We start from the raw sequence: 26,552 nt of genomic DNA, 5'->3' as shown, positions 1-26,552 counted from the left end.
TTCTGGCTTTTTAAATCATGTATCTTTGACATTACTACAAGCACTTTTTCAAGAAGAAGAAATACATCACGTGCCATCTGACTTATATGTAGCCTTAGGCTTTCGAGTTTCAGGATCTCGGTTCATATTTTCCTCCTGTTCATGAATCACATCATTTTGCCAGCATCCAAATTTCTTTCATTAAAGGCTCATTTTTGCAGTTCAGAAGGTTACAATAATTTAGGCCTCACTTCCACAGGCCAAGAGACTGACTGGCAACCACTGGTCACAAGAGAAAATTGAGTATTCCCTTTCCAGTTGGTTGCTAAAAGCTGCAGGCTGTTGCTAGGTGAAAATGATTGCAAAGATAAAACTGCACCGAAAATCTCCTTGCGATTGTGTTGGTTGCATAGTTTGTATGAAATGGCGAAGAGGGAAACAAAGCGAAATTGTTTCTGAAATGGTTTCAAGTAAAGCATAAATTTTCTCTGGAGGCAAACGATCTCCATTTCCGTCACATTTTTACTCAGTGGTGGTCAGTTAGAAAGGGTTTGCAGTCAAGTCAGCATCTTTAATGGGGCGATCGTGGCTCAAGAGTTGGGAGTTCGCCTTGTAATCGGAAGGTTGCCGGTTCGAGCCCCGGCTTGGTCAGTCTCGGTCATTGTGTCCTTGGGCAAGACACTTCACCCGTTGCCAACTGGTGGTGGTCAGAGGGCCCGGTGGCGCCAGTGTCCGGCAGCCTCGCCTCTGTCAGCGCGCCCCAGGGCAGCTGTGGCTACAATGTAGCTTGCCATCACCAATGTGTGAATGTGTGTGTGAATCGGTGGATGACTGGATATGTAAAGCGCTTTGGGGTCCTTAGGGACTAGTAAAGCGCTATATAAATACAGGCCATTTACCATTTACCATTTAATGCCAGCTACGGGCAACAGTGGCAAACTAGTAGTCTAATCAGAGCAACCACTTGGAGATTTTTGGTGTTGTACCTTCTATGCAACTGATTTCACCTGGAGAAAGAAAGCAACGGGCAGCAAACACTTGCCAACCAGTCAGGGAATATACATTTTCTCTAGTGACTAGGTCTGTGTGCCAATGACCTTAGTTCTGGGTTCCCATCCCTGCTGATAATGTAGCTTTCTGACAAGGATGTAGCTTTATGCAAAGTCGATGGAAAGGCACAAATTACTTTCTCCTGAAGTGTGTGCAAGGTGTTAACGCCTGCTCCAAATGTGCACATTCACTGTTGCAGCTTCCCTTACCCCTTTCAAAAAAAAGAGAGTGACCGAGAGGATCAGCTAATGCGGCACAGCTGACACACTTGACCACATTCTGTCACGTCCAAGCAATAATTTTACAAATAAAATAGGCGATGATGTCACGGTTTATTAAATCAGCATTTCAGCAGTTTACAGTAGCAGGCTGAAAGTGTCTAGGATAACAACTAGTCGTAATCATCCACGTTCATGTCACACTCTCTTAGCCATTCTATTGTTTGACAACAGAAACAGAAACTCTTGCGATGAGAACAGCCCGACTGGGAGTTCAGCTGTAATAAAATGCAGTATGTGAGCACAGCACAGAAAATTCAGTTTACTTTAATGCAATTCAAGACAGTTCGATTCAGTTTCATTTATATAGCTCAAATTCACAACAACAGCCACCTCGGGGCATTTTACATTCTAAGTAAATTACAATATTATAAAGAGAAAACTATAATTTTCTTTGAGGTAAAAGGCTGACAAGAACGCCACCTGGGTTTGGGCTGCACTGTAGCACAAAAGGCGACATGAAAACACAGTAATCCACACCAGTCTTTGATTACTGGTTCCAGATTAGTCTTAAAGTTTTCACACTTTCTGACTGATTACACTTTATGATTACAATGTCTTGGGTCTTGCCTGCAACCATACAAGCAAAAAACACACTGGCATGTCTGTCGTGGTCTGTGCCTTGACTCATTGTTTTTGTGTTTAAAGTGTTGAGTTTTGTAAAGTATTCACAGTTTTGAGTTCTCGGTTTGTTGGGTTTCCTGTTTTACTTTGATAGTCTCTTATTTCTTGTGTATTATGTTCACTTTGCGTCCCTTACCTCTTTATGTCTAATTTGTTCCTGCTGTGTTTCCCAGCTGTCTCCACTCCCCTAATCTTCCTTTTGTGTATATATTGTCTCAGTCTCCCCTCGTCCCTGGTCAGAGTCTCTGCTCGTCTTCCCTTCATGGTTTCATGGGTTTTTAGTCTTTCACAGTTTAGGTTCTCAGTTCATCTGCATTCAGGTCATCTCACTGCTCCACACAATCTGCAGCCACAGATCTTGACAGTGGCGGCTATTTATTTCTAACACTAAGGATTTGAATGCTGTTGTGCATAAATAACCCATCAAGTCTTCAGTTTTTGAAACGGAGTGCTTTCTTCTTGTTGGCAACATCAGATAACTGGGCATGCTTTGCTTGTAGTCAAGACATTTTAATAGCAAAAGCTGCTCCAAAGAAATAACAATGGCGGACTGCAGCTAAACATTTGGAGTTTAAGAATTCGAATTTGTGCTACTCAAGCAGTGGCTTTGCTTAGTCTCTGCTGACATTAGAGCAGGGTGCAAATCTGAACATCTGTTTAGGTACTAAAAAAATGGAGAATGTTTGTTTTCATGTGGGTCTGTTTCTGACCATTTAAATGTGTTCAACAATAAAAGTTATCCAAACTTACCTGGTCCAAAGAGAAAACGTAATTGCCCACCAAACCTAATGGTATGGGGGGCAATTGGCAGCGAGAACTGGCAACTAAGACTTTGGCCTAGTTGCCAGTCGTAGTTGAAGAGTGGGACTTTGACCCACTCTTCTTTGCAGAATCGTTTTAATTTAGCCAAGCTGGGGAGATTTCAAGCCTTTATGGCCTGTTTAATGACATTAAATGGCAACCAGATTTAAATCAAGTTGGGTGGGTTTCTCCATGGACCTCTCCCTTGAATGCCATTTTTACCCAGTGTCTTTCTTACTGTTGAACCGTGAGCTCTGACTTTAACTGAGGCCTGCGGTTTTTCAGATGTTGTTTAATTTTAGTAGGTCAGCCACTCCTGGGAAGGCTCACCACTGCTCTGAGTTTTCTCCGTTTGTGGATAATGGCTCTCACTGTGGTTCAATGGAGTCCCAAAGCCTGAGAAATGGCTTTGTAACCCTTTCAAGACTGAAAGATGTCAATAAACTTTGTTTCTCAGCTGATTCTCCAGGTTGTTGGATGATATGGTGCTTTTTGAGAACTTTCAGTTTACTTAACTTCGTCATGCCATCATGCCCTCTCTGAGGGAATGAATAATAAACTTTTTTAAATGGGTAAAAAGTATTTTTTCACAGCACTGTAAGCGTCTTACTACAGTAGACACAAAAAAGTGAACAAATCCTCCTATATGTCAAAGACATCCAGAAAATATTTGTTTCTATATGAGTTTCACTTGAACTTTTCACTTTAAAATCTACCAGTGTTTGTTGTTGCAAAGCTATAATCGAGATTCTTTTTCATTGCCAATATATTCCTTTCCAGCCTGACATTGCATTATTTAACCATGTAATCCATAATAGACCAAAGCAAAAACTGGTGATAGCAGAAAGGCCCTTTGAGATTCATTCAAATGTAAGATAATGCATCTGAGTGAATTGCTAATAAATCGCCTTGCTTTAAAGTGCCAAACACACACACACACACACACACACACACACACACACACACACACACACACACACACACACACACACACACACTGAAAAGCCCCAAAAGCTAGAGGTGTCACAGTCAAGGCAGAGGTATATAAAATTGTAAAACTATATTCACTGTGCTACAAATAATCAAATATTTAAGTAGCATTAAATTTTGACGAGATGATGGCTTAAGATGAAAAGTCAGGGGATCAAGAACAACAGCATGTTTACAAATCCTCTGCAAAAGGAAGAGGACCATTTTGGAACCTACCTGCTGATAACTAATAAGGCATCTTTGTATATAATTTTACTTAAAATGTAAGACATTATGACACAGCTATGTACTTATACCCCCACCTACACACACACACACACACACACACACAATTTTTGTGGAACACTGGATTTGTGACACATTACGCAAGAACCGGGTGTGAAGAGCTTTGTAGGGTGTTACATGCTTGCAGTGAGCATGTAAGTGGCTTTTGTGCAGCCACTGCTGTATGCTGTATGCCACACATAATGCCTTTATCTCTCTGCTAAGCCTAATGAGTGCAACTCAAGTTATAACAATGCAATGGAAATAAAAAGAAAGTATTCTAAAGCTCTAAGTGTACCGCTGCATTGTGATGTGTTTATGTTTTGTACACGGGACATTCTACACTCTTATTTATTCTCTTTATTTACTTTCTGTTATCTCGTGTCCAACCGCTACTTGTAAGTTATTTTTTCTCTTGCTTTTGTTCACCAGACTTTGCAGCTATTTGGAAGCAGATATACGGGAGTTATAATACAAGTACTGCTTCATCTCACAAGAATAGGGAAGCTGCAGCTCGATGAAGCCTAAATGTATGTCAGTTCGATACGCTGTAACAGTAATGAAAATTACAGTCGTTGGGGAAATTCGGAAATTATAGAGTAATTATTGATGAATATGCAACAGCTGTTACACAACGGCTCTTTAATTGTTGTTGCCAATATGTAACTAAATGAATTTTCTGAAGACTTCAACAAAGACTCTCGGTTACATCAAAATCCTCCTTCTTTGCATCATCCAAAGGCTACAATTTTCTCCACAACTGACCTTTATCTCAAAAAAAGGACTTATCTTATTACTATGGCCGCATTTATCACAAATCTAAGAGCTCTACTGTCATAATTTACATATGTGAAAATTCTTAACAAAGGAAATTCTCGAAAGATGTGCACGTAAGCAAACCAATACATATTGTCACTATTTGACAGCTTGCTGTGAGACCGCTACATTTTAATCACAATTTCTCAATTTGAATTTAAAAGAAGATAATGCATTATTACAGTGGGACTAAATAAAAGGCTAAGTAAGTTCCCCCCCTTGGGATACATGGATAATAATAATTTAAAATAATATTCAAGATAATATCAGTCAAAATAATCTTTTTGTCTGAGATCAAAAGACACAACTGAAAAACGTCATCCTCTGGAGACCATGAATATTCATATGAAATTTCATGGCAGACTCTGTGACAGTATCTATGCCTTGATGTGAAAGAGTTGATAACGTGATCATCAAATTAAGTGATCATCTCAGCTTGAGAAGGAAGCTTTCTCCTCATGCTAACTTCAGTTGAATTGCAGTTACCAGCCATTTTATTAGGTACGTGTGTTCATCTGCTTGTTTGCAAATCTCTAATCCAGCTGTCCCCGACCTTTTTTGCTCCACAGACCGGTTTATGCCCGACAATATTTTCACGGACCGGCCTTTAAGGTGTCGCGGATAAATACAACAACATAAAACTAGTACCGGTACCGAAAAAAAGAAGATTTATTCACAACACACGTGAAAAGACCAAGGAAAACAGAGTTAATGATAAAAACAATAACAAAATAACGCTGAAAACTGATAAAAACCCTGAAAACTATACATTTCACACCTGAGCCTCAACTCTCGCGGCCCGGTACCAAACGACTCACGGACCAGTACCGGTCCGAGGCCCGGGGGTTGGGGACCGCTGCTCTAATCAACCAATCTCATGGCAGCAGCTCAATGCATTTAGGCTGGTATACATGGTCAAGATGACTTCCTGAAGTTCGAGCTGAGCATCAGCTTGGAGAAGAAAAGGTGATTTAAGGGAATTTGAATGTGACATGGTTGTTGGTGCCAGGGGGGCTGGTATGAGTATTTCAGAATTTGCTGATCCACACAAACGTCTCTTACACAGAATTTTCCAAAAAAAGATAAAATGCCCAGTGAGCAGCAGTTCTGTGACCAACTGTCACTATTTGTTGATGCCAGAGAATGGCCAGACTGCTTTGAGCTGATAGGATGGCAACAGTAACTTAAATAACCTGTCATTACAAGCAAGGTATGCAGAACAGCATCTCTAAACACACAACATGCCAGACCACACTGGGCGCCCGTCTTGTCTCATAGACAAGACAGATGAAAGAAGATATTGCTCTGGATTTCTGCTGCTTAATAAGGATGGTAGGGTCATAATTTGGCCTAAATAACATGAACACATCCATCCTGCCTTGCACCAGTGGTTCAGAGTGGCAGTGATGGTGTAATAGAGTTCGGGATATCTTTTTTTTGGCATACTTTGGCCTCTTAGTACCAGCTGTGCATTGTTTAAACACCAAAGTCTGCCTGATTATTGTTGCGGACTGTGTCCATCTTTCTATGAGCAAAGTGTACACATTTTTCTGATAGTTGCTTCCAACAGGAGATCCTCATTACGGACATGCAGCTGATAAATCTGCAGTAACTGTGAGATGCTGTCATGTCAACTTCATGTACCAGAATCTCTGAGGAATGTTTCTAGCTCCTCCTTGAATCTATGCCATAAAGACTTAATGAAGTTCTGCTAATAAAATGTGATCCAACCCAGTACTAGAAAGTACCTAATAAGTCTGAAAGTATATTGGTGATGAACTGATCTTCTTTAATGGTGCTTTCTTCAAACTTTTTTAATGTGATGTGCAATATTTTTTCACACTTTTAATGTGTTTGGTGTAATATTTTCAGTGAAATCTAAGCTGATGCTGCTTTAGCTGCTTTTTCACATTAATTTTCATGCTCTTTTGCTCACTAAAGGCCACTTAACATCAAGAGTACATCGAGTGCATGTTTGAAATACAGAGGCCAAAGCTACAACTCAAAAAGCTTTTCACTGAAGTCTCCTGATACAGCGAGAAAATGTTTTGATCATTTTTGTCTGGACACTTGGCCAAAAGTAGATTTACTTTAAGAAAATTTTATTTTGTATAAAGAAGTAACAAATAACTGCCAATACACTGATATCATTATCATCTCTCACAACTTTACATCATGAAATCTGTCTAAAACTCAAGTTAATTACTTTTAAAACCAAGAGCTAATCTAACTGCAACCAAGGTTCATTCATTAGGTAGCAAATAATGGACCATTAATGACTCAATCACACCATAGAAAAAATAGGACGGTAATCTCCTTACAACCAGGAAAGAAGTTGGTGGTGTCCAGTGAGTAAGCACCTGCTGGGACCTGTCCCCAAACCTGCAACCTGTCTCCAAACAATCGCGGCTCGACTTTTATCACTCTCAGAAAGATTATTGAAGAGTTGCAAACAACTGTTATGCAGCTCATAAACACAGGCAGATTATAAAGACGTCGCTGATGAGTACAACTCGTCTGCAGTTTGACTGTTAGAAACTCTGGGATCTGACTCAACTGATTCTCAACTGGTTGTTTTTCTGGTTGCAACCCTGTCAAAAGAAAGTCCCCGAGTGTGATTTTGCAATTAAATTGCTGTAAATATGTGGAACTATAAGAAGTTCTGACTGGACTGAATTTCTGTGTCTGTAGACAGGACTCTTTTCCAGCAGACAGCAACAAATGTCTGATTTTGTTCTTTTGTTGATGATTTATCACACTAAATCACTATATTATCACAAACAGATTACATGTAATTGCCAACTTGACCGTTAAATTGCAAGCTGACAATAGACTGATAACATTCAGGCTCCACCTTTTTCAACTAGTGTTTTCCCTAGTGTCACCGTGGCGTAATGCAAGACTCAGTTCTATAAAGAGCAAAAGTAGAAATAAATGCAGCTGTAGGTATTCCTGAAAGTTAAAGTGCAGTCTAATTACAGAATATGGATAGTTTTAGTCCATAACATTATATTGCTTTTACCTGAAGGGACCCATTGTGGCCCTTATGGCCTCATTAAGGTAGGTTTCACTATGAAGATGCGCACCATTCTCTACCCATCTCTGACAGCGCTGAAACCATAAAGCAGGTGCGTCACTTTAGGATACAAATTAAAAAGCTTAAACAGGCTTCCCTCCCTTCTATTTCCTCCATCTCTTCCTTTTCCCTCTCGCCTCTCATGCCCCTCTTTGCACAGAGGACACAAAGGGGAGGGATTGTACGGGAATCAAATAAAGAAATCAAGAAGTAAACAGAGGAATGGCGAGGGAGGCAGGAAGGGTAGCAGGGAGGGATGGATGGAATGCGGCTGCTTGTTGGTGTTGCTAATGATGAGGAAAATGGAGGGTCATGTGGGAGCCATGGCTGGATGGAGAGAGAGGGAGGTGGTGTAGAATGGGAAGTCAAGACCATCTGAGGGGTGGGTGGATGCTTTTGTGTATAATCCCAGAATGTTTTCTGTCTATGTCTCAAGTCGTGTGCGCTGACACGTGTTTATATTACTCGGTGGCAGTACATGCCTTTACTTATGTGAGTCAAACCAGGTTATCCATGAGCGAGAGCCCGTGTGCCTGTCGAAGTGTGTGCGCAAGCAACGTATACGTGCACGTGGGAGTGGAGGGAGCGTCAGCCAAGTGATTAATGCGTCAGTGAGGCAGCTGTGGTCTGGGCTCACTCATTTGGAAATATCTTTCAAGGAAGAAAGACAGAAGAGCAGTGGGGAAGAGGGAGGAGGAGACGCTTCTATATCCCTTGAAAGATAAACAAAAGTAAGCTGAGAGCCTTTAACGGGGTCAGCGAAGGAGAGACAGAATTACAGAATAGGGGAAGGAAGTAGAGGGCACTGCAGCATCCTTCTGTCTATCATATCATGATTCATTGGTGTCTGCTTTAAGCATCAGTGCTTCTTCAGCTAATGTTTTGTGAATGAAATAATGACTGGGACTAGGGGTGGAACAAAATATTGTATCACAATATCACTGTGCTTCCACTTGTGACAGATACTGATAGAGCGGTGCTAAATATCAATATTTTATTCTCTTTTCTTACTCAAAATGGATTACCCTGCCAATGTCACAAACCACAGTCAGTACTTCACTACTCGTGGAGGAGCTTACTAAATAAAATAGGGTAAACTGAAGTTTACAGTGAAGAACAAGAAAGTCACAATAAAAAATGGCACACTGAGGAGGTAGAAGGGAAGCAGAAATGATTAGTTAAGTTATACATTATTAAAAACTGAAGAAAAATCTTTTCAATTTCATATATCGTCAAATCGCAACAACAGTTGCCTCAAAATGTTTTATATTCTAAGCTAAACATCCCACAATAATACAAAGAAAACCCCACACAAACCCCAACAATCAGACAGTCCCCCTATGACCAAGTACTCTTCCAGGAACATGACTCTCTAGACTCATGAAAAAAAGAAAAACACCCATGATTCCGTAGTTTGTAAAACCTTGTTTAGTAGCAAAAACATGAAGTAATCGTTTTCTATAGGAAAATAAGTCTCTCACATCATTATTGGGAATTTTTACCCCACTTTTCTTTTTGCGGGCATTTATACATTACATTACATTCATTTATACACAGCTCTCTTCAGGTTAGATCAAATTGAGGTTTGGACTTTGACTGGGCCATTACAGCACCTCTTTTTCAGTCATTCTGTTGTTCATTTGCTTCTATTCTAGCAATCATTGTCCTGTTCCATGACCCAGTTTCAGCCAAGCTTTGTCAGACAGATGGCATCACATTTGATTCTAGAGTCTTTTGGTATCCGGTCTTTAGGTGATGACAAATGAACCCTGCTTCAGGGTCCAAACTACTACTACGTTTATTAAGGCTGTTGTGTTTCTAACATGTTTTAATGCTTTGTATCTTGTTTTCTTTAATCTAAATGAGCCCCTAAAAAGGCAGTGATCATACTTTTGGCCTCTCTCTGTTTTTATTACCACTTTAAAGCTCAGGTTTTAAAACCTTACAATGTAACTACAGCTCAGCCCATGCAGCAGTATATTAATGACTAACCTCGTATTATGGATGGATTATCTCAGTTCTTTTCCTGACTGAAGTTTGGTCCCATTTGTCCCAAACAACCCGGAACCCTCAAGTTAAATTTTATCACTGGAAACAAGTTAGCATTCATCCTCCAGCTTCACTGGGCTAATGTTATGCTAACATAGCTGTGCCGCTAGCGATCACATCATTATCTACCAGCTAGTCCAACTTCAGTGATCCTACAAACGTCACTGCTGTTTAGTTTTCTGTCTTCATTTATGCCGGAAGTGACAGCAGAGCTGTACGTTTTAATTTCTTCTGAAATCTCTCAGTCAGAACATGGCATATCATGTTTAGGTGGAAACTAGCGAGCTAACTTCCTGCTAACTTCTCTGTTAAATTTAATAAATTCTGTTTTTATGGATGCCTGGATGTTAAACTTAATTGTTACACTTGGTAAAGCAGCCACACTGATCATTTTATTAAAAATGGAAGAATTTAGACAGTTTATAACTCTCAATGATGCTGCAGTGTTTGTTTGACTTTGGGACCTGAAGCGGAGTTTGGACCCGGAAACGGCTAATGACGTCAGGCCAGATACTGAGGTGTTCGGGGTTGACTAAATGACTGCAAAGTTTCCAGGTCCTTTGGCTATGAAGTAACTACAAATCACCATCCCTCTAGCACTGTAGTTGGCAGTCTTATTTAATCTTTTCTAACTGTACTCTCATGAACTTTAACAATTAACATGCTAACTGAGGCCTGTAAAGTCTTGGGTTTTATACAAATTCTCTGAGCATTGCCCGGTCTGACCCTGGGGTGATTTTAATGAAACGTCCTCTACTGGGAAGATTGTGGCATTGTGTTAATAACACACCTGAATGGTCCAGACCAGCAATTTATTAAAACTTCTGCTTTTATAGAGGTGCAACCTTTTCTGCTAATGATAAGTTAATTGAGTGAATTTATTAATTTGGTTATCCACTTAATTGCAATGGAAATGGAGGACTGAATAAAGCCATGGGAAAAGTTATTGTTTTCATGAATGTACCTATAATTTCAGCCACTCTGAAATATATTCAAAAATGACATTAACCATAACCCAACTGTTTACCTGATATGATATGAAGATAATGCAAGCATCCAATATAATTCTCCAAGACCATGTAAAGCATTTTCTTTTTGGGAAACTGCACCGAATGTTTATTTGAGCATATTTATACTGCAGTAAGGTCACCTCCAAACTAAGACAGAATGCAGACAGAAAACAGCTTGTACTGTAGACCTACTGTGTATACTGACTGAACCATTTTAAATGTGCAGCCAGTCATGTGGATATTATGTTGAGTCAGGCAGCTGTAGAAAAGCGTGAGAAAGCAGAACAGGGATATCTCACCATCAGCTCCTGACACACACTGGGTGAAGCAGGTTTACTCTTCAGACCCCGTGACAAGTGACAAACAACTGATGACAAAGGTGTTTGTCTAAGAAAAATCTCTAAAATGTTCAGCAGTGCAATTTTCTGTCAAGTAAACAACACATCAAGAAGTGCCCTGCAACAAAAATAAGACTAACAGGCAATATAATTAATACAAAGCATAACGGAAATGGAACTGAATATAATTCTTTTAGTAAGATGAATAAAATTAAAAATGACAGGTTAAGGAAACAACAGTGATAATCTCATTAAAACACAACAGGACTAAATGCCTGCAAAAAACTGCACAGGAATGGCCTGAGGTACACATCAAACTGCCCAAGGCATCGTCCCAGCCTGCAACCTTAGGAGATTACCAAGTTGCATAGGCATTTGCAGGATGCGGTGAATCCACAGAGGCCCACACCAACAACCTGCAAGTACTGAAAGATTCACCGGTGACCCAGCAGCATATACTACAGGATACACATAGAAGATCCAGGGGCTTTGACTCCCAACTGCTCAAACTGGCTTTGAAAATATGGAATAGCACCTTAGTCATGAAACACTGCACCAGCTCTTTACCTTCTCATAGATTCCTGAAGGGGTACATGGGTTTCCGCACACGTCTAAATGTTCATGGGCTTGGAGATGGAGAGATTTGGGCACATCATCTATTGGTATGAGCTTTTCGATCCCTTTAAAAAATTCACGAGCTCTTGGTTGACACAGCCGTCAAAAAGTCAGTCATTCCTGGTGGGCACTGGACACTGCGAGGACTGCCCCAGTTATTGGAGAATTGGACAGATGGGAGGATGATGACATGGGTAGGACTAACACCTTTGTCAAGCTGTTTTAAAGCAATGACAGGCGGTGTATTTCCACAGCCATATATACTGTGAGACATGTGCTACTCCACAACAAATTGAAGAAAGGCTGAATTGTTTCAACTTCATTTCACTCCACCCAGTTTGGTGGGATGGCTGTATACCAGTGTTGACTTAAAATTGTGTTACACTCTGATAACACTGGTCTCTAGTGATTGCTTTGAGAAAATAAAATGCCCTCCCCTATGGAAATCAATTATAATTGAGGTAATGACAGACTAAAGATGAATAAGTTCAGACTTAGGTTAGAACATCTTATTAGAGACACAACTGTTGTGTGACTATGTCCTATATCCACACGATATTGCCATCAACATCAAAGCAGTTCCTCATCAGCAGGCGGACAAATTGTTACCTGTTGGCAGAAGCATTATGGACAAAAATGAAGAATGAACGTGGTTTTGGACAAGGATTCAGAGTAGCAGACAGTACGCCAGTCTTTCTTCCCATAAGAGAAAGAAACCATAGTGAACTGGTTAGATGACGCGCTAAGGCAACATACACTATCTGCAGATTTCACGCACCTTCAGTCTGTTATTGGCAAAACACTGCTTGCTATGCATACATCACAGCTGTGACTGCAGTTGCTGATGGCATGACTTAGTGCAAGTATCTCAGCCATACTGAAAAGCAGCCGGAGGGACATTTGTTGCTGGGGAACTCCCACAATCCTCTGTGGCTGCTCCACTTATAAATACAGTAAGCACAATGAGCAACAACCAAATAAAAAACAATATTCTTGATTAAATAATCACTTTTATAGCAGTGTTAATGAGGGGTGAAAAATTTCAGAGGGTCTACTGCTGGTCTACAAATTAAAGAAATTGATTAGATGCGGTGTGTGAGCAAACTTGCTGTTATTTTGCACTTGTAGTTGTAAGTGGAAGTGACAGGTGTTTAGAGCTCAATCTGTTGTAAATACCAGATAGTACACAAAGCTTTAGAGCAGGGGTTGTTCAACTTTTTAATGTCTGCTGTTACCACCGGTACTCTCAGAATCTATCATCAGGATCATCTTGAGACCCTAAAAAAGAAAACAACTTGACTTTTTTAAGTTTGCGAAGACATTTCACCTCTCATTCAAAAAGTCTCCTTCAGTTCTAAAAAAAAATAGAGGCGAGTCGGAGGTATTTAACACCTGGTGATTGTTGCCCTTGTGGAAGTAGTCCTAAGGATAGTTGATCCACTATGGTAATGACCTACGCTTTTCTTCACACCTTAACACATGTGACGACTAACAGGATCAATAGTGGGTCAACGATCATTAGAGCCACTTCACTATGGGTTAAATGCCTGGGACTCTCCAGCCTTTTCAGTACTCAAGAAGCCTCTGGGAGAGAAGCCTTTGCAAGCCTAAAGAAGTCCAGTTGTCTTTTTCAAGCTCCCAAGACTCTACTCAGCAACAGCATTGTCTAAAGTACTAGGCTGAATTCATAAAGCCATTATTTCGGCATTGCACCCAATCAGTGGGTTAAAAAGGCAAAAGCCTTGTGTTAATCTCATGGTAGCTCTCTTTGTGGTCAGCATCGAGGGATTGTTTCCAAGTTACGTGCATTGTAATTGCACGTAACTGTTTATGCAAAAAACAAAACAAAAGCAATAAATGTAGTTCTGAGAACCAAAGTTTATTAAAGGCTAAATGCAGTGTAAATGCAGGCATTGTGAATATACCACGATCCACAGCACTGGCTGTAACGCTACAATGTTGCCACAGTAACTATTTTACAACCATTAAATAAATTACGCAAACACCTTTTGTTATATTTCTTCCCTTGTGTCTTACTTTAGCAGCTATGAAAGGTTAATATTATATGGTTTGTTGTCATTTGGAATATTTTTAAATGTTAATCGTTTGCTCACTAGACACATCTTGTTGGAGTTGGAGAATCAGAAAAAAGCTATATTTATATGTTGAGAAAGTCATTTTTTTCCGTAATAACACAATTCAGAACCTAAAATTATGATTCAGTTTCTGTTGATTTCAGATATTGTGTTAACATTCACTTTAGCATTCTAGGATATTCTTGAAATAAGCTGAATTTGAAACAAGTTGCAATATTTGTACACCAACATTTCTTTCTTCATCATCTATTTATTTACCCAAGTTCTTAGACTCACTGGCTGCAGTTGAATACAAACATTTCTTTTATCCCGATTGTTTCTGATTGATTCTGACTGCTTGAAAAGAACATGATGTTTGACTTAATACAGTCTGGTGTTTACATCTGCCAGAACATTTAGTCTGTCATGCATTCATCTTCCTCAGTGGTTATCTTCTCTTTGACGTGTATTTGATCAGTTCCCTCAAGATAGATACATATCAGCACAGTAGTTGCTGATATTGATATTCCTTAATTTTTTTTTACAATATATGTACAGTTTTAAAACATTCACATGGTTGTTTACCAGTTCATAAACATTTCCTACAAAACTGATGCTATAAAATGGCCAGTATTTCTGCTTTGCTGTGTTTGTTGTGCAACTATCAAATATTGCATACAGTCATTTATTATTTTATGTTGATTTCATTAAGATAATTGGTTTTAATCAAAGTAAAATGTCAATAAAAGCTACAGCTGAGACAGTACACATTATTACATCCACTAATCAAAGAATGAATATTTAATACAAATATCAAGCCGTAGCTGAATTATTTAAAAACATTTGATTATAATTCCTGAAATGTGATTTGATGTATGCACGCTTAATCGTCTCCTCTCAGTGGACAAAAAGCAGGCTATGTTTTTCTTGCTTCAAGGAAAAAGCCCAACATTTTCTCCTACTTACTACCTGTTTTTGCAACAACAAAAAGCTGGAAATTAACTCCATTTAACTTCAAGATGATGACAACATCAGCACCAGTTTTATACTGAAAATAACATAAAGCATAGCAACATAAAGCCCATACGCATCTATTTCAGTTTAAATCTTTTTTGAATTACCTTGAACTACCTTAGTGATGAGGTTATGACAGTTTATTTACACACAATTTGTCTAACTTAAAGTTCAATCACCGGTTTCTTTTATCAGGTAGTGATAGTGAGCAACAAGGCAAATGTCTATTTATCTGAAAATGTCAAAGATAATTACTTTAAACAGCCACTGCCATGATATTGTATCTGCATTATGACAGATTAATTAGGAGATGAAACAGTTGAAACAGCTGTGCCATTTTCCTTAACGATCAAGACGTGTTTGTGGTCAAAGTTCAACCATTTAGATTTTATTACGCTCTCAGTACATCAGATCACATCACAATAAAGCCCTGCAAGGGTTGTCTGAATCAAGCGTGAGGAGAGAAAGCAAGCAGACATCTAAAACACTGGAAGCATGCATTGTTATCATTCTGACATTTGAGACGTGTGTCATATATGAATCATTTTTCAGTTGCAGCCACGCTGGAGCGTTGGCTTGCGTTATGCTTGCAAAACTCTACTCTCTCACCACTTTTAAATCACCTCTCAAAACCCATCTATTCAGAATACACCTGATTCTGTTTTAGTCCATTTTGACCTTGTTCAGCTTTTATACTTTCATGTAGGGATGGGTATCGAAAACCGGTTCTTGTTGAGAACCGGTTCCCACTGTTTCAATTCCTTGGCATTGTTTGCCATTTTTGCAAACGATTCCCTTATCGATTCCAGTCGCCCCGAATGACGTCACCACGTTGCGGAGCGTCGCTTACCTGGCAGGAAACACGGCGCCTAAGCGGCTCAAACACTAAAAAGTTTGGTTATACTTTACGAGAACGGATGACAACAGGGCAACTTGCAATACTTGCAAAGTAGATACTACGAATATGCAAAAGCATTTGCTCACAAAACACGCGATGACCTTAAATGAATGTCGTGTTTTTAATTCCGCTCCGGACTCGTGAATCTCAACCCAGCAGCAGCGGTAACGTTTGCACGTCCTCTCCCGTCAATGCGGCAGGTAAATAATCAACTAACAGTGCATATTATGTTAGTGCGATCTGCCTTATTACAAAACCTGCCATTGCTGTGCGTTTAGGTGACCATGATGAGAGAGACAGAGTCAGGCTGGTGCTCGCTGGCAGTTGTCGCTGCAGTCTACAGGTAGCGTCTCCTTTCAGGCCAGGATAGACGAATGTCACCGAGCAGTGACTAAGTTTGTGGTCAAAGGCTTGCACCCATTTGCCACAGCAGATGATTTTCGGTAAGTGAATGTGTTTAATTGTAGGCAGGGACATTACTGGATATTCTTGTGTTATTGCTACAGAAGAATATTTATTTTATTATTTTACATTTACAATTTTTTTCCCCGGGGACCTTGTGACACCCCATGGAAGAGCCATAGGCTGGATCTCTTAAGGATCTCTTAAGATCTCACTGTTGGGTTTGTAAGGCCATGCTACTCCTAAATTTCTATCTTGTTCAAAGAGAAGATATAAAACAAAGTTCTAAGCTAATCGACCTTAGTGTTCTCCTTTTATTTAAAAAGAATCGATAAGAGAATCGATAAAGAATCGAATCGTTAAACAGAATTGAAAATGGAATCGGAATCGTAAAAATCTTATCAATACCCACCCCTACTTTCATGCTTGTTTTTTTGTCTAAATTATATTTTGCTATGTTTTATTCTATTGTATTGTTGCTATTGTTCTTGTGCTTGTGCTTGTTCTTGGCGCCTATAAATAAAATGTATTATTATTATTTATTATTAAAACCTCATAAAGTGAAAAATCTCTGATGTTAACTTTTGCTATTGCTTTATCTGTAGGTTTTCCTCAAAGGTAATAAAGGTCACAGTCCTGCAGATGATCAAATGGACTGGCCCAATAACTTTGGATATTTAAGATTAAAGACAGACAAGGTCAGAACAACAATACAGACATACTGTTGGCTTTTTTGCTTGCTCTACTGTAGCTCCATCTTTAAAGAATAACAACATTCATCAGCAAGTTGAAACCTATACTTTTAACTTCAACTTTTTTAGTTTATTCCAAGTAGAAGGAGCTGCCTCCATAAAAGCTGTTTTACTGAGCTCTGTGCCTACTCTCAGTACAGGCAAGAGCAGGGGGTCTAACCTATGCTCAGTGTGAGCTGTAATTTTTTTTATGGGATGCAGTTCCCTTACCCTTTACATCTTATTACATTCTCTTCTCCCTGGCATAATGCAGAGGCAGTGTTAGGATCTATAATTGAAAGGTCTGAATGATATATTTTTGCAAGGATGCACCAACAGTGATAATCTGGGATGATACCGGCGCCAGAGCTTGTTACTGGTCCCGCCAACCTGCAGAGTGCTTCCTATTGTATCGTTTGTTGTCTCTCTGTGCTCTTCTTTTCCCTCTCTTTGCTTCACCCTCACCCCAACTGGCTGTGGCAGATGGTCACCCTCCCCGAGCCTGGTTCTGCTGTTCGGTTTGTTCCTGTTAAAAGACTTTTTTTCCCCTCCCCTGTCACCAAATGCTGGCGCAGAGGGAATCATTTGGTTTCTGGTTTGCCCCGAGAGGACTGTCGTCGGCTGAATAGACGAATTGCATTAATAAATTGACCAATTACTTGTGCGACAATGTATCAGTGGCATTTCTTGTTTTTATTGTGGTTCTTTGTAACCCAGTTTGTGCCAAGGGAACAAACAAATCTTTGTTGTAAAAAGTAACGAGGCTGTTTCAACGTTCTTCTGTCCTTCGTCACACAAATCTTTGAACATTTAACGACCGCAAAAGTGAAAAAGTGAAAGTGACACAAAAGAGAAATACTGGCCACTGGCATCAGTGAGTCGGTGTCATTTTATTTACCAAAAGGCAAGAGATGGCAGTCAGCATGATGTCTACTGAATCCTCCTATACACCGGGGAATTCTTATATTTTTACTTTTCTAAATTAGGAATACCTAAACGGTAAAAATATGACATTCTGTAGCGCTAAAATTTCTAATCCAGTTAAATACTAACTTATTTAAATTAACACTTGAGCATTTGAATAAAATTCAGACCTCATGTGCTTATTAACTGAATAAATCAGAGCCAACAGGAATCAACCTGAGTAAAAGGAAAAAAAAGGTTTGCTTAATAAACGAGCTGCATGCTTTGCTCATGGTACAGCTCTAAGCAGCATGTATTGACAAATGTAGATTGCAATGCATCCGACTGGGGGGCTATTGACATTTCAACAGCAAAGACACATCCTCGTGGCAGGGAAATTTCTTGGTGCAGTGAGAGATGACCTTGCTGAATACATATTCTGTGGAAACGCTGATAGAGCTTCAGTAGCCTGGGAAATTGAACTTGTCTTATAAAAGGAAAGCATACAGGATGACAAGCAAACACTGTATGCGTGTGATTGATTCAGTCATTAATCTGAGCTGTACTCGCCGTGTTTGTGTGTATATGGGGCTGCAAAGGTACAAATGCATGCTTGTATGTGTTCAAAGAGCCCGTCTGTGCACACATGGATAAGACTCGTTCTGTTTAACTGCTGTCCCTCAGCCCACCTCTGTCCTCGCACGTCTTCCATTCTATTGATTGGCGTGCAGAACAAATACGCGAGTCCCCATTGCAGGTAAAAAGAACTCTTGTCTGTAGTGGTTGGTAAACTAAGAAAACACCATGACCTCTGACAACAAGAAATGTTTTTCTTGTTTTCAAGTCTGTGAAAACGTTATTCTTTTTAGTACTGGTTTACTCCAGTAAACTAAAATAAAAATGTGTCAGTGATTTAGCTGATACTACTATTATTTCTCCTCCTTCTTTGGTGGAGAATATTTTGAAAAGCTGAGAAGTACTTTAGCAGTTGAATCAACTCTTGAATGGAAAAACATGCTCATGCTTGACCCAGTTACTTAGGTCTAAGTCACCCAGCACAAGAGATTGGTTAAACCTGACCCATTGGCCAATGGTTGCTGGGGGTTGCTAGGTTAAATGGTATATAGTAATGTACAAAAAACTTCCTTATGATTGCTTTGGTCACTAGAGGTGGCCGCTTATAGTTTGCATGAAAGACACCGACTTGTATGCAAACACTCACCCATACTATCCGAGCTATAGTCAAACACAAACCTAAAACAGAACGTAAAAGGCAAGCACTTTGCTCGAGGTTCACTATAGCTCAGAGAGTAAAAGGCGAGTGTTGGCAGATGAGTCAGTGCCTTTCATGCAAACAATGGCCAATCTTTGGGAGGGTACTAATTTCTCCTAGCGACTACCAGCAACAACATCTAACCGTCAGGGGAAAACACATTTTTTCTCACTGACCAGTCTCTAGGCCTGTGTGACCATCTGAGAGACGTGGTCACAATGGTAGCCTCACCCTATAGCAAACCCTACTTTATGATCCTTTAATGGGATATAATTTACAACATGAACATTACCTAGAATTCAACAAGAAATTAAACTAATAACTGAGATCATTAAAAAAACTTCAAATGTCTTGATGCATTCTCAATCATCCAGGAAAATAAATCTCCAAAAGTTGATTCTGTTCATCTGGACGTAGCATTTTCTGGGAGAAACGTTTCGTCACTCATCCAAGTGACTTGTTCAGTCCTTCTTCGACTGAAGAAGTCACTTGGATGAGTGACGAAACGTTTCTCCCAGAAAACGCTACGTCCAGATGAACAGAATCAACTTTTGGAGAAAACTTAAAATGATTTTTTTTTTTTTTTTACTTCAGTGTAACCAGATTACATTTTCCCAACCAGAGGATTTTCCCCTACTGGCCATTTGTAAGTTTAAGGCTTGTTGTCATTGTTTTCACTTTTGTAACCTTGAAATTATGTCAATTTTTTTAAAGACTTAAGATTGTAGCCATGTTGAATGCAGATGGGAAGTTCTCTACTGACTGATTCATATTTTAGTTTGTATAAAATCAACAAAATTAAAGCACTTCGACATGATGACAACTTTGACCTGAACGGGATCCGCATGCTTCGGTTGGGAAAGGCAGTAGAGCAGCGGTCCCCAACCCCCGGGCCTAGGACCGGTACCGGGCCGCAAGAGTTGAGGCTCAGGTGTGAAATGTATGGTTTTCAGGGTTTTTATCGGTTTTCAGCGTTATTTTGTTATCGTTTTGATTGTTAACTCAGTTTTCCTGGGTCTTTTCACGTGTGTTATGAATAAATCTTCTTTTTTTGGTACCGGTACTAGTTTTATTTTGTTGTATTTATCCGCGACACCTTAAAGGCCGGTCCGTGAAAATATTGTCAGGCATAAACCGGTTCATGGCGCAAAAAAGGTTGGGGACCGCTGCAGTAGAGCACATCTCGATGAACTATTATTAATAGTGCGCCAACTGTCTGAACTTGTGTCATCTCTTTTTTTCCTTCTTTCTTTTTTGAATTTGATATTTATTCTTGGGCTGTGAACTAAGCTATATTATTTTACTTCACAGACATCTTGAATTTAATCACATGCCTTAAACACCGGCTTAATCATACAAGCCTAAAATAAATCCAGTCTTCTATTTTTGGTCACTCATTTTCCATCTTGTTGCTCCTTTTACATTTTATTTCAGTATAATTTTTTGTAGAAAACAGAAGCACAATGAGAGCACTTATTCCAAAAGCTAAAATAAAGCAGTCCTAGAGTTAATTTTGTGTTAATTTAAGCCCAAAAAAAAGCCATCTGGCACATTTATTGAGTTCTTTAATAGACTCGTAATTAACCAAAAGTGAATAATTTTACAAATGGAATGTTAAAGTGACTTTGCAGGCCAACAACTCTTAATTTATAACTGCAAACGTTAATGTTTGTACTGCTGGACTTAAAGTGGCATTGCTAATGAATGTAAATTTAGAAATTTCTAAAATTGTATTTCAAACGTGTTGTTAAAACCTTAAAATCTTTAAAGGATAAGGCTGGCAGCACTGTGACATGCCTTTTTCTACCCCTCTGAAGTACTGCAATCATTGGCAAATAGTTCAAAAGGGTAAGCGAGCCAGATTTGGCAGCTTACACACTCATTTGGCACTCCCACTATTTCAGTCCACGCAATGGAATGCAACAGAAACATAGATCTAAGATGAACCTGAACACCGAGAAGACAGCTTATTAGAGTGTCCCAATTTGAATGTGTCAAATATTTCTTAAATTGTGACGCTTTTAGAAAACACTAAAAAAGATGAAACAACACGGTCAAAGTCTTTCCGTGCTGGGGATAAAAAGTACCCACTGATTTGGTTTTCACAATGAAGTCCAAGGTAACGGGTGACTGTCATTTGCAATGAGTTTTTGTCGCTGCTTTGTATGTGATAAGCTGAGAGACCACCACTGCTTGGTGGCAACCGGACAGGTTTGTGACCGAGAACAGGCCTGTGAAGGACTGGGCTCCGTCCAATCAGCCCCTAGGGAGGATCTCCTGCTCTTCAATTCTAATTCATGTACATATAAATAACTGTCACTGGCATTGCTAATTGGATTAAAAGGCTTGGTAGAGGAGAGACGGTGAGAGGAGGAGTGAAGACGTTAAGAGAGGCAGCATGGCATGATATGCAGCATAATTTTTTGTTGGAAAGGTGGCGATTTTTGCACTAAACCCCAATTATTGCTGAGTAAAAGCCACTATGTTTTAAAAGGAATAGCTGAAGCAAAGCAAGGAAGGAACAGAGGACAGTTCATCCTCATATCATAATGTAGTATATTCTTTTAGCCTTACAGTATTAGTTGGAGCAGCTTTCATGCCCTGATAAGTCAGGACACCAAAATGATTATATAGCACAGTGTGTCGATAGGATGGTGTAATACATAATACATAAACACTTTTTAAGAAAGCATGTCGGGGACATTAAAATGTCAAAGAAAGCTAGATGTTGTCTGAAAAGTATCACCGTCCAGTTGCAGTCTAAATCACTCAGAGACCTTAAACAACAATAAGTAACGCCGGATGGAGCTCTGCAGGCCTTAATACTCAACATTACTCACTTTTCTCATTCAGCGGAGCAGCTGTTAGATTATTTGCTTGTACATCAGATAGTTGTTGCTGGAGTTTTTGTTCACAGCAGACAGAATATTTTTGCCAGAACTCAAATGCTGCATTTTGAAATCTGTATATTAACTGGTGGCACAATTCGACTTGGATGGAACTACGAGAAATCAGTGCATTTAATTTTTGCGCCCGATGACTGATTGCGAGAGCTTGCAGCAACCAGCTGGTTTCCTAGAGGTTGGGAAGGCAACAATCCCAACCTCTGGATATCCATTTTAGATCACGAGGTGATTGGACAGGTCACCTGGTTAGAGACAAACTGTCTCCAAGTAATCGAGGCCTGACACGGACTGATTGCAATTACTCTGAGACAGATTGGTGAAGGGTTGCAAATAATTACTGTTTAACTTATAAATACAGACAGACTGTAGGCATATCGCAATCTGTGTGAGTCAGTCTGAGCCAATGGTTGAACCTAATTACATTCTAAGGTTTTTGGCTTCAAAATGAGAAGAAAGAAAGAAACAGGTTTGTATTTAATGAAATTAAAGAAATGCATAGAGGAAGAACGTTGGATGGAAATTCCTGTTTTTCACAGCTCAAGGCATTTGAAATCACAATCATAATAATAACTACAACAGATCCTAGCGAGCACATAATCTAGTAAAGCTAATGGTTATTGCCTTTTTTGCAAGTTTCAAGAGTGTGAGCCGGATCATTAGAATTTAATGGGTTCTTCTTTTGCCCATATTCCACCTCATAAAATCCAGGCTGAGTTTTTGTACATTCTTGCTGATGACAGAAATACAGACAAACAAACAGCACAAAAAAACCCCTCCCATAATCATCATCATTGTCATCTCGAAGACTTACCCCAGACCTTACCACGATATATAGGGTTAAGATGTCGTTACCAGAGGCTACAGAGGAAAAACAGATCACACAGGTTGCTCTAAAACAGCGTAACATGCACCTCAGAGCACGTTTTCCAAAAACAACTCCTTTCTGGATTTTTCAGTTTGGAAGAAACTATCAAATCTCTACTGACAAAGACACACACGCAGACAAATACGCGCTGTGGTTGTGGTTTGGTGTCAGCAGCCACACCTTTCACCTTCTATACTCGTCTCTTTCTCTCCCAAAATAATTGTAACACTCCAGCTCGCATGTAAAATTAATAAGAATATGATTACACACATTTGATTTGAAAGGCAACATCATTATCTCCTGAATGAAAGTTTAATAGGTAATTACGACAATGCAACAATGAAATGTAATACCAAAGCAGTGAAAGCTATATCCTGTTATCATTTTTAAATCACTGCCACTAGTAACAAGTCTGCGACATAAATGCACTGTCTGTGTGTACAAATGTAGAACAGAAAAACTGCTTAGTCTAATTTTTTCCCTCCCAAAAGCTTTAATTTTAAATGCTTTTTCTTTCATTTTGAAAAAAAATATTGTTGAAATAAGTCCCTTCGGATCATTGAACTCTCTCTTCGTGCAGTGTGTACTAAGTTGCTCAAGCTAGCGCTACTTAGAATGCCGGTAAGCGACAGAAGACATCAGCATCAATGACAGCAGCATGGGTTCGCAAGGGTGAGGTAGACAAAAATCAAAATGTGAGCTTGAGAGATGCTGAGAGAAAGACTGCACATTTGACACACAGTGCAAAAATACGAGATGAAAGAGGAAGCATGTATTTGAAATGAAACAAAAGCTCGAATATGGTGGGAGGTTGTGGTCAGGAGAAGGAAAGGAGACGTGGGGGTGGCTTACCTGGGTCCTGTGCAGCTCCTGTGTTTGTGGAGGAGGGTACAGTAGGTGGGAAGAGGAGAAGCAGTGGGGAGAAACAGAAAGGGAGATTAGCATTTAAAACCTCATTCAAAGTTGATTTGCCAGTGCATAAAGGTGCATGCAAGTACAGTACAGGACAAATCAGGTAAGAATCCAAAAGGAAACAACAATCATGCTTTTTCAGCTTTTTAAGAAGAAAATTAAAAATTAAAAACAGCATTTTTAAAAACATTATACAGTCACTGAACAAAGCTCTTAGCTATGCCATACAAATAGCACAGCTTTTACCTTTTACTGGTTAAAGGACTGAAATATGGATTGAATCAGATTAGAATAATACCGTATTTAGAAAGGAATTACATCATAGGCAACGGTGTGAGTTTGCCAAGCAACCGGCAGAACATCCAGGAAGCTCCAGCTCCCAGCCAAGAAACAGTCGAGCACATAATCCCATGCACAAACACATTTGTCTTTTCTACAAATTAACCAAACTATATCATTTTATAACATGCTAGGTTCTTATTTTTTGTTCTATGGAGAGAAAAAGACATTCTCACAAAAACTAGATCTACTACAGTGCATGTTTGAGACCCCTGTTTCTTTATATTTCAGGTCCAAGGTAGTTTAATAGTCATTCAAACATTAAAATGCATCCAACCAGTGCTGTGCCTGTGAATAACAAACATTTCTGCAAACAATGTGAAATAACACCAATGTTCTCAATTGAATGTATGGAAAATAGCAAAGGTAACAGTTTGACAGGCATAAAATTGTATTTTTGCAACAACAAGGTGATTCCTAAAAAGTTATTAGCTGAAAACCTGGCATAGGTGTGCACGGGAAAAAAGTTAGATTAGTAGATGTAAAAGAAGAATTAGCAAGGCTTAAAAACACACAGCTTACAAACAGTACCTGAAAGTCATGTCCTTAAGAAGTTTTTAAAAAAAATCCAATGAAGACCTGACACAGAACCCGAGAGATACATCTGGACCTTCAGTTAATCCAACTACTGCTCACTGAAACCTCAGTGCAAGGATGGTTTTCAAGAAGTGATTCTTAAGCAAAGGAAACAGGGAGAAAAGGTAGAGGTATGCCAAATTAGGGCTGGGCCATATCATACCCTTCACGGTAATACCAGTATACTTTTGGGCAACGATAGAAAAATGAAATATCGCGATAGAATATGAGTAAAACGCGCACGCGCAGTGCCTTTGTTTTCATACGCACACGTCGGAAAAAGCATGGCGGCGAAAGCATATCGTTGAATGAAACGGATGAACCAGAAATGGTTTGTCAAAATGCTGCAACTTCAGCGGTGTGGAACTGGTTTAGCTTTTGTCCGTCAGATACACAACAAAGCACTATTTTTGCTAGAGCATGCTAGCGGGCCGTCGTTATTACCGTGTTTTTTGGAAAATACAGCACACTTAAAATCAATCCTTTGATTTTTCTGAAAGTTGACAGTGCCCCTCATAATCCCGTGTGCCTTATGTATGAATTCTGGTTGTGTTTACTGACCTCGAAACGATTTTCTGTGGTACACGGCGCTCGAAAATCTGTCAAATGTTTTAGTAACACTTTGCTAAGCTACGAACCCAGACCGCTTGGTGGTTTGTCAGAGCATTACAGCTATCGTAAGCAGGAGCCTCGCGGAGTGATACGTACTGTGCTTCAACATAATATTACCATATTCTGTGTGTATAACCTCTTTTTAAGTTTTGTGGATATTATACATGGTTATGCTGAGGATATGTCGGCCAATTTCCACTGGAAATGCCTTTTGGTTAAACTGTCAGCAAGGAATTTGCATTTGCACTGTTAATTTTTTATATAACTTTAATGCACATAAAACACCTGCTTGTTTAAGTGAAAATACATTGATGTTTTGTTTTTTTTTTGCACTAATAAAGTTGTGGAGTTGTAAAGTATTTTGTCTAGTGTCAATTATATCGTCAGTTATATTGTTATTGCAAATTTTCAAATGTATATCGTGATAAATATTTTTGGTCATATCACCCTGCTCTATCCCAAATTACACAAGAACTGGACTAAAATCAGTCGTATGGAATAATGAATCTGAATTTGTTGGTTCAAATTATTGCCAATACAGAAATGAAGGACAAGGTCTGGAGAGAGGTACATCAGTGGGTGCCCACAGCCATCTGCAAAGCATGGCCAAGGTTTGGGGTTGCATTTCAGCCAGTGGTGCTGGGGAGTTTGCAAAAATTGATGCAACTATGCAACAAATATTGACTTTCAAGCTTGTTACAATTGCCTTGTATACTGTGTTTCACTGTATGTTTGCACCTTTCAATACATTTTTGCATGCATTTTTCCCCTTTTCAAAAAAGCAAAGGGTGGCTTAAGACTTTTGCTGTATTGCGGTACGTTTATCTATGCATATATGCATGTATTGTATGTACTTTTTAACCGCCAAAGACTGTGCCAAAAACATAATTTTATAATAAAAGCTATTGCTCTCATTTAGCCAAGAAAATAAATATGTCACTTATGGTGGGCCAGTTCAAAGATAAGAGAAAAACACCCACTTTTAAAATAAATAAATGTAAACCAGCATGATCAGCTATATCAGCCTCAGCGGGGACATCGGTAGAAAAAGAGCAGAGTTGGCCATCAGTATACAGTCTGGCATCCGTTTAGGCCCCCATCGTTGAGGAACATTTTTCAGCCAAGTAAGCATCAGGATTCCAGCTATGAGGCAGCT

General features: G+C 39.4%; 1 protein-coding gene across 8 annotated transcripts in view; it reads right to left on the bottom strand.

The window, feature by feature from the left end:
• cadm1a (cell adhesion molecule 1a) overlaps positions 1–26,552 on the bottom strand; it is a 467,431-nt gene that overhangs the window by 140,201 nt on the left and 300,678 nt on the right. For 5 of the 8 annotated variants that reach the window (XM_085173685.1, XM_085173689.1, XM_085173688.1 and 2 more), the window contains one exon: positions 23,810–23,827. The exons of the other annotated variants lie outside the window; for them this stretch is intronic. In XM_085173685.1, the coding sequence (XP_085029811.1) occupies positions 23,810–23,827 (18 nt within the window). The remainder of the gene's footprint in view (positions 1–23,809; positions 23,828–26,552) is intronic. 8 annotated transcript variants of the gene reach the window in all.

The sequence above is a fragment of the Neolamprologus multifasciatus genome, chromosome 10 (genome assembly GCF_963576455.1).
Source record: "Neolamprologus multifasciatus chromosome 10, fNeoMul1.2, whole genome shotgun sequence".
NCBI classification, from domain to species: Eukaryota; Metazoa; Chordata; class Actinopteri; order Cichliformes; family Cichlidae; genus Neolamprologus; species Neolamprologus multifasciatus.
The sequence above is the reverse complement of the archived record's forward strand: the minus strand, read 5'-3'. Positions and strand labels throughout refer to the sequence as shown.